At 42.4% G+C, this 9,204-nt stretch overlaps 1 protein-coding gene across 5 annotated transcripts in view; it reads left to right on the top strand.

The window, feature by feature from the left end:
• Window positions 1-9,204, top strand: part of CDC14A (cell division cycle 14A) — a 121,696-nt gene that overhangs the window by 20,397 nt on the left and 92,095 nt on the right. For all 5 annotated transcript variants that reach the window (XM_018561979.1, XM_018561978.1, XM_018561980.1 and 2 more), the window contains exon 3: window positions 5,349-5,424. In XM_018561979.1, the coding sequence (XP_018417481.1) occupies window positions 5,349-5,424 (76 nt within the window). The remainder of the gene's footprint in view (window positions 1-5,348; window positions 5,425-9,204) is intronic.

Genomic DNA, 9,204 nt, shown 5'->3' with positions numbered 1-9,204 from the left:
CCCCCCGGCCGGCAGTCATTACTTGATTATTTGATTTGCCAGGTGCTTACTCATGGGTAGTGGAGGAATAAATTCAATAAACTGGATTCGACCAGCTAAATAATTATACAGGATTTATATAGCGGCAACCATTGGCGCATCACTTTACAATATAAGAAAGACAGTTCAGCTACAATACAATTGAAGACAAGATGGTTAGGGTTAGGGCTGTCCATTGTTTTGTCTCTAACATTTTATAATGGCTATTGCTAAGCGGATTCAAAAATATGGTGTCAGTAAATTTTAAAAGGGGCTGTAGCCATCTCTTGTAACATGTTCTCAGTTTCTGACAGTCTTCTACAGCATGGCTGACTAAAGCCAATCTCCTGTTGCATTCCTGCAGTTTCCAATCATCTACTATAGTATGTCCTGTCCCTGACCGTTTTTTGTACTGTTACATATACTGTACATTATGTGCAGCCCTTTGGTGATGTCAGGGGCACTTGAGACCCCTTTATCAAATAAGTTGGCCACTGCTGTATTAGAGGCTGTATTGTTGAGATCTCTATTTGAGTTTGCAGTTCTGCAGAGCTACTGTGGACAATATTAGGAGATCTTTCATCCTCTTTTGGATTTATTTATTTTATATTTTTGAAGGAGCTGCAAGGGTCAGTTGAGCACCCAAAGGTGGGCAGAAATACTCAAAACCCCCAGGCGAAGAGGATCTTACTACTGGAGTAACCAAGACATACAAATTACAGGGCTTACTGAGTCCATTAGATTCCACCTAAATCTAAAATATAATTTTTGGTTAGACTGGCCCTTTAACACAAATTTAACTTTGTGACATTATCTTATTTCCTCAATTCATCAATAAGACTGATTTATTAATGGAAGTAATATCATCCTCTTAGAGACACTCCTCTTTAGGATATGAGGTCCTTGGATCTTCTCCAACAATATGCTCTGCTTATTCAGGTCAAACAGTTGGGTGCCTAAGTACAGTTGCATTTAAGTCTGCTGCTAAGGTTTACCATGTGTCAAGGCTGCGGCTCTTCTTTCTAGAGGCTGTGATTGTAACACAGTGACCACAGGTCTGCTTGAGGGGCCTTGGGGAATGCACTGCGAGGCAGTAAACATTCGAACAAAAGAGAACTTCCAAAACCACACAATAGATCAGCAAGCCTCTATACCTCCGATCCTGTTATACTTCCTCTTGTCCATTTCCACAAGCTCAATTTCAGCTTTCCCTCCCATTTGTTTCACAGCTCCTCTTTCAATGATCTATTTTATCACAGTTTCCTGTAAGGTCCTCTCCACTGTGTCATACTGTTCCATTCTGCTAAGTAATGCATATCACATTATGCAGTGCCTGAGAATTTAGCAATCCATTTTGCTGTTAATTAGACGACATCCTCTGTAGGTTTAACAACAGCGAAACATTTGGAGGATGCATGTGTCAGAATATAGAGAAGATACTGTAAAACAGCTTTCATGAATCTTATTTTGGTGGAAGAAAGTTCTTATGTTATTAAGCAATATGTATTTTAAAGTGTCCCTGTCAAATGATTAAAAACTCTCAAGCAAGCACAAACCTGTACAGTAGAAACAGAGTACTTACTTTTCCCGCTGAGCAATGCTTCCATCCCAAAACTTGTTCTCTGAATCTAACAGTTCCAGGAGTGGCAATCTCCATGGTCTTCACAGTGGTTTCCTCCTGCCAACCTGCACATCAAGACTGCTTCCCGTAGTGAAGTGAGAGTATTTAATTACGTGACAAGGTCTCTTCAAGCTGGGCATACACTTGACTTAGCCCCAAGTTGGACAGCCAGGTTTGACCAAATATGATACACATATAGTTGCACATCAACACTGATTCCCGTAGTAATGTGAAAGTCAGCAGGAGGAAGTGCGGGGGACCATGAAGTTCGATACTTCTGGAAGTGTCGATTTCTCCGTGGACCTCGGGGATAATTTTTCAGGATCAGAGCAGTGTTTAGTGTCAGGAGAGGTAAGTTCCTTATGATACGTGCTTGCTTGATAGCATTTAATTAAGTGACAGGGTCTCTTCAAGCTGGGCATACACTTGACTTAGCCCAAAGATGGACAACAAGGTTTAGACAAATATGATACGCATATAGCTAGACCTGAATGATTTCCGCACGATTTTGGAAAGGGGCATTTTTAATCGCGTTTCAGCGCTGAAACACAATTAAAACGCCCAAAAATGCGCTGATCAGCGCGTTTCCAGTTAAATCTATATGTAAAACGCGCTGATCAGATTGTTTCCAGTGAAAGCTATATGGAAAACTCGCTGATCAGTGCGACAAAAGTAGCTCGGAGCATTTTGAGCGACAGGCATTTCAGATCACGCAGATCCGTGCGCTATCATGAACGGTCCCCATGGGAATGTATGGGATTCTTCATGTAGGCGTTTCAGTGCGGAAAAATCTGTGCGACCGAAACACCCTTGCGTGAACGGGGCCTTAGGGTGACACTAAACTTGAGTAGTTAAACCCTAGAAATGCATTCAAGTATATTAACTATTAACAAAAATGTAACTTATTTGTACATCACTCGGTTGTAGATCCTAGAGCTGCAGCTAACGATTATTTTCAAAATCGATTAGTTAGCCGATTATTAAGTTCGATTAATCGGTTAATCGGATAAACAATAAAATACATTTTAAAAAATGGCTCCAGTGATGGCACTACTAGTTTGTATTGAGATTGTAGTCCATCACAGGAGAAAGCTTGGAGCGGTGGAAGTAAAAAAAAATAAAAAAAAGTGTGGTGTGCAATATAGTGAAATGAAAAGTGAAAAATTATGCAGCAATGAATGCAGAATGGCACCGGCTATAGAGGACTACAAAACCCAGCAATAGTACAATATACAGCACAATGCAGAATATCACCAGCTATAGAGGAGCACAACAAATCCTTATAGCTGGTGGTATTCTGCATTGCGCTATATAATGTACTATTGCTGGGTTTTGTATTCCTCTATAGCTAGTGGTATTGGGCATTGCACCACTGTATAATGTATTATTGCTGGGATTTGTAGTGCTCCTCTATAGCTGGTGGAATTCCGCATGGTGCTGCATAATGTATTATTGCTGGGATTTGTAGTCCTCTATACAGCGCAGTGCAGAATACCACCAGCTATAGAGGAGTACAACAAATCCCAACAATAGTACATTATACATACAGTGTATAATGTATTGTTGGGATTTGTATTCCTATGAACATACAGCACAATGTACTATCAGCTATAGAGGAATACAAATCCCAGCAATACATTATAGAGCACCATGTGTGGGAAAGTGCAGGCTTACCTGAGCAGTCTTCCAGCAACTTGTTTCTGAGATCGGGCCTGTCTATCTGCCGCTGTCATCCCCCAACACCTGCTCCTCCTTACTACATCTCCCCACGTCCTTGTGCCGATCGTGGGCGATGAGTGTGAGGCGGGAAGGAGGTGTGGCGTGTAGAGCGTGGAAGCGGGCGGGGGCGGGTCTGGCAGCGGTAAGCGTGAGTTGGGGAGGAGGTGCGGCGCGCAGCGTGTGTGGAGCCGTGAACAGGGCCAACTGATTGGAAGCCGATTAATCGATTATTGAAAAAGTTGACAACTTTTTCAATAATCGATTATAATCGATTATGTCGATTAGTTGTTGCAGCCCTAGTAGATCCTCAATTTATCTCTGTATTGGTAAATACATTGTCCTTCCTTCTGGAGGGTGGCTACTTTTGTTCCCCATGGTCCCTGTGTGTGTTGTAGTGTAGCCACCGCTCAGAGCCTGAGGATACACAAATATGCTAAATTTTTGTTAATAGTTAAGGGGAAATAGTTGGGAAAATCATTTGGATTTTTCTTCCCCTCTTCTTGCATAAAAGGATTAAGATCCCCCCTCAGCCGGGTAACAATACTTGCAACTTGCAATTAGCTGCTCAGTCGCTGAGTGCTTAATGTTTGAAGTTAGGGGGGAGTAGGGTTTTTTTTTATTGGGGCTCCATTTTTGGATCTGGGTAGAATAAACATGGTGCATTTAAAGGTGTTCTTTATCTCTCAGGAATGTAAACCTCTACACTGGTTTGTTATTTGCTACTGTTACACACAGCTAGGAGAGTGTGTAAGCTTGAGTAATTGGCAGGGTAGCAACGGTCAGACTTCAGGTGACATCTGACTCCTGACTAGCATGCTTAATAGCCAGATTCAAATAAAATAATTAAAGATAAATAAAGTGGTAAATGGTTATGCATGCTTCTAATACTTTATTTTAGACCTAGTGACATCATCACTGTGCTTCTCTAAGCAGTGCAGGCAGATCATGAATGGTGGAAAGGGCCAGCAAGGGACTGTGCATAGCTTACTGAAAATATCACTGCACCCTGCCTCAGTATTCAAGCAGGCTAACTTGTGGGAGGTATTCAAACATTAAAATACCTTGATTTGTGGACGTCAGTTTGGAGGAGTGGGCATTCCTGGGCAGGCTGTATTTGCTTGCAGACTGCCCTATGCTGAGTCTCCATGATTGGAAAAACTGAAACTCAATGAATTAAAGTGGTGGGCCAGGGGCAGAAAGGCTGGGAGGAGTAAATATCTAGATGATGCTGGATATCCTCCAGCTGGAAAATAAGAAAACTCTGTCTGACTTTATGTAGCTTCTAATGCACACTGTGGGAAACTCGGTGTGTAGTGAAAACAGAATAAGCATTTGGAGCACTGGAGAGGAGCCTGTACAACCGTGCAAGAACGTAGGTAAGGCTGGAGTTCAGTTTTAAGTCTGAATACTCAGATTATTGTATACGTTCAATCACATTGTTCCTCATTTAAACCAGCTGATCAAAGCGTTGCGTTCTATACAGTGTAGGGCACCTGAAAGTGTATCATATTGATAGAGGCAGCCGAATGCAATATGCTGGTTTAATGATGGAGGCATTGACAGGCTTTACATAGGCAGGCTGTACATAGGCTGAGTTATTGGTGGTAACAAGATAATATAATGCTACGGATGTAATGTAAGGCAGAAACAGGTTGGTCTATTAGGCATAGGATGCAGTGTTGGCCGTAGACGGGGCAATATGTTGGGTATGTGGCATAAATAGGTGTAATATGATTGATAAAGATGTCTGTGTTGGAATATGCTCGCTGGTTGTTCAGCATCATATAAAAGGAGTGATTAACAGTCTGTCCTGGCTCTTCTGTTCACACATAGCCTTTATAATGCCTTGTAAAACATAACCCAAGAAAACACCCATGTAGATGATCCCATAAAGTGATTGCAGTCTAGTTTTATATACCGATCTTCTTTATTGCAGATAAATGTCATTCGTGTCTCGCAAACTGTATTGATTTTTTCCTTTTTCTTTTAGTTTCTATGCAGATTTTGGGCCCCTGAACCTTGCATTGCTCTACAGATACTGCTGTAAACTCAACAAAAAACTCAAGGTGAGTACTCTCTGGAGACTGCTAAGGCTTAACATTCTGTCTAGAGAGACATCTTTAACACATTAGCGGTTTCTTATTTGAAGTATTGAAATGCAAGCACATGGAGAAAAGGTGGAGGTTGCGGTAAAATCTTATAACGTGGCAGAGAACTGAGCCGGGAGGAATTTACAATGGGTCTGTTCAGTCAGATTTTGGGATCAACTGACTTAATATAGCTATTTAAAGTCCAATCCATGCAAAAAAAACGATGTATGCAAAGATTTTTTTAAAAATGCTGGGGGGTGGGTTTACTGTAGAATTAGGCCTTAACCACTGAAAACCGTTATTTCTCATAAATTAGCATTTTATTGCAAGAAGTGTTTTCATTTTTATCACCCAAATGGCTTTTTTTCTTCTCAATCAGGGGCATCCCTAGCTTTTTTGCAGCCTGAAGCGGCAGGGGGCATAAGTGGCGTAGTGTCCTGCTGAGCTCCTGGCAACCAGTGACATCACAGGAGCTCGGCGGGATTATGACAAGAATGTCCCAGATTGCTAAGAGGAGGGCAGAGAGATGTGTATGGCACTCACACATTTCCCCGCCTGCCTCTTAGCAACCCGGGACGCTCTTGCCAGAAGGGGGGTGGCAGGCACACTGAAAATATTATGCAGCAGAGCGGCCACGCCACTCTGACTAATACATCTCCCCCCCACGAGATGCCACCTGAGGCAAAAGCCGCAGGCTACCTTATTATAGGGATGGCCCCGTTCTCAATAGACACCTTTTTGAAACTCGCAATTACTGCCAGTTCGAATATAACAATAGTTTCAAGAGCATTGGTCTGTGTAATCATTTCTGTGCATTGACTTATATGGCCCATTCAGACTATGTGCATTGACTGCTGTTTTTCTGCACTTGATCAATGCACGTTACCACAAGAGCCCATAGAAAGCAATTGTCTTCTATGTGCTCTTTTCACACTGCAATGCTGCCTTTCAGTGGGATGCGGTGCATCCTCTGTGGTGCATAGGAATTAATGAAATGTTACTTTAACAGCTCACAGTGTGCAATGAAATCAGAGTTAACCATTTCAGTACAGGAGAGGAGCCTGTACAACTGTGCAAGACTGAACGTGAGGCTGGAGTTCAGATTAATAATGATCAAATTATACATGGTAATGCAAACACCAGATGCATCACACTACATTGTATTGACCCTATGGTCTGTTTTCTAATACACTTCAACCAAAAAGTTGTATTGCTGTGCTGATAAAAACAGTTACAATGGTGTTTTCTCCCAGGAATCCTATGTACTCTATATTCACTCCTGACATTACATTATATTGATACTAGAGATGGGAAGTTCGGATCTTTGAAATGAATCGGTTCATTTTGAACGGTTCATTCAAATTAACCGATTCATGAATCGAATCATCGGTTTACTTGCTGAGTCGGCTGACAAGCAAGTAAACCGAAGCTCAGGAGCTGTCTGACCCTTCATAAAAGATCCAAATCAGAAGACTCCGATTCAGAGAAGGGGGGAAGCTCCTGGGGAATTTTCCTGTGATCAGTGCCTTGGCTTAGAGATGTTACAAGTTTGGTTTTCTGTCAGACCAGCCATTCTATCAGATCAGCCAATGTCAGAAGTGACACGCGATCAGCTGTGACAAAGTGTGTTTCTGCGCAAGCGCACCGCATTCTGATGAGCTGATGTCACATTGCTAGCGGTCAGATTTGTCCCTAGTGTTTAGAGCGCAATAACGATTGGATTTACTACCACAGGTAAGGTGCCCATGGTACTAAAATTGTATAGTTATTTCCACCCATGCACTGTAAACACTATGGACAAATCTGACTGCTCATCAGAATGTGGTGCGCATGCGCAGTAACACGCTTTTTACTGTCACAGGTGATCGCGCGTCACCAGAAGTGACAACATTGGCTGATCTGATATAATGGTTGGTCTGACATAAAACCAAACTTGTGACAGCTCTGAGCCAAGGCACTGAATCAGAGTCTTCTCATTTGGATCTTATGAAGGGTCAGACAGCTCCTGTGCTTCGGCTCACTTCTCAGCTGACTCAGCAAGTGAATAGAAGAACCGATTCATTTCAAGATCCGAACTTGCCATCTCGGATTGATAATCATTGATAGATAAAATCTCAGGGTAAATTGATGAAGGCAGCCTGTGACAACCCCTTTACTCTACATCTGATAATAGATTGTGGATATTTCACATTCAGTTGCTCATTAGGGAGTACACTAATCTCCTTATTATAACATAAGGCAGGTTAATGCTGGGGTCACTGGACAGGGTTTAAAAGCGCCATCACATTTCAGTGGCCTGACATTAACTTTCACTATAATTGATGAAGCTTGCCTTTGCCGTACAAACTGTATGTTATTTCACAGTAATGAGTTTGCTTGGCTGTATCCAGGAGATGAACTGGCAGTAATATGGACACTCTTTTCGAATGAAATAATGCAGTGTTGGTGTTCCCCTTCCCCCATTGTGTTCTCTGCCTCCTCCTTGTTTCGTCCTGATTGTACAAGGAATCTGAGATCCGTGAGCTCTGTACAAAGGACAAGTCTCTGCGTCCCGGCTATGAAATCTGAGGAGAATCCCTTTAACAGGCTTGCTAGAACCAGCTAGCAGCTAGCAAATACTGCTGAATACAGAACCTTTTGTCCGCTGCGGCACCTGCTCTCACTTCAGCAGACACAGAGCAGAATAGACAACCCTTAAAACTGGAAAAATATTCATCTAGTTTACAAAATAAACCAAGTAACAAGTTGCTGTTGGTTTTGCTTACTACAGGATCTTTAAGGCACCTGCAGAACCTGTGTATGAAACAATACTCAAATTCCAGTTTTATCAGATAATGCCGTGTGTTTAAATATGTCTTTGTAAACCTCCACAGCGTAGAATATAGCATATTTTAATACATGTAAAAGATATAGTTTAAAAAAAGATTTTATATATATATATATATACACACTTTATTGGCAAAAGTATTGGGACACCTCTCCAAATCATTAGATTCAGTTGTTCCGTGAAATTTCCTTGCTAATAAATATTCCACGGTCAACTGTTAGTGATATTATAACAATGTGGAAGCGACTGGGAACAACAGCAACTCAGCCACGAAGTGGTAGGCCATGTAATATGACAGAGCAGGGTCAGCGCATGCTGAAGCGCACAGTGCGCAGAAGTCGCCATCTGTCTGCAGGGTCAATAGCTACAGACCTCCAAACTTTGTGGGGCCTTCAGATTGGCACAACAACAGTGTGTAGAGAGCTTCATGGAATGGGTTTCCATGGCCAAGCAGCTGCATCCAATCCTTAAATCACCAAGTGCAATGCAGAGCGTTGGATGCAGTGGTGTAAAGCACGCCGCCATTGGACTCTAGAGAAGTGGAGATGTGTTCTCTGGAGTGACGAATCATGCTTCTCTGTGTCTGGGTTTCTGGGTTTTCAGGGGTTGGGCTTGGCCCCTTAGTTCCAGTGAAAGGAACTCTTAAGGCATCAGCATACCAAGACATTTTGGACAATCTCATGCTCCTGATTTTGTAGGAACAGTTTGGGGATGGCCCCTTCCTGTTCCAACATGACTGCGCACCAGTGCACAAAGCAAGGTCCATAAAGACATGGATGAGCGAGTTTGAGGTGGAGCAACTTGACTGGCTTGCACAGAGTCCTGACCTCAACCCGATAGAACACCTTTGGTACCTTTGGGATGAATTAGACTCAATATTGAACCCTGCGGACTAAGACTGGGATGCCATTAAAGTTCATTGGCGTGTA

Source organism: Nanorana parkeri, unplaced genomic scaffold (genome assembly GCF_000935625.1).
Source record: "Nanorana parkeri isolate BGI_ZX_2015 unplaced genomic scaffold, ASM93562v1 scaffold553, whole genome shotgun sequence".
Lineage (NCBI taxonomy): Eukaryota > Metazoa > Chordata > Amphibia > Anura > Dicroglossidae > Nanorana > Nanorana parkeri.
This window is presented reverse-complemented; position numbering and strand designations above follow the sequence as displayed.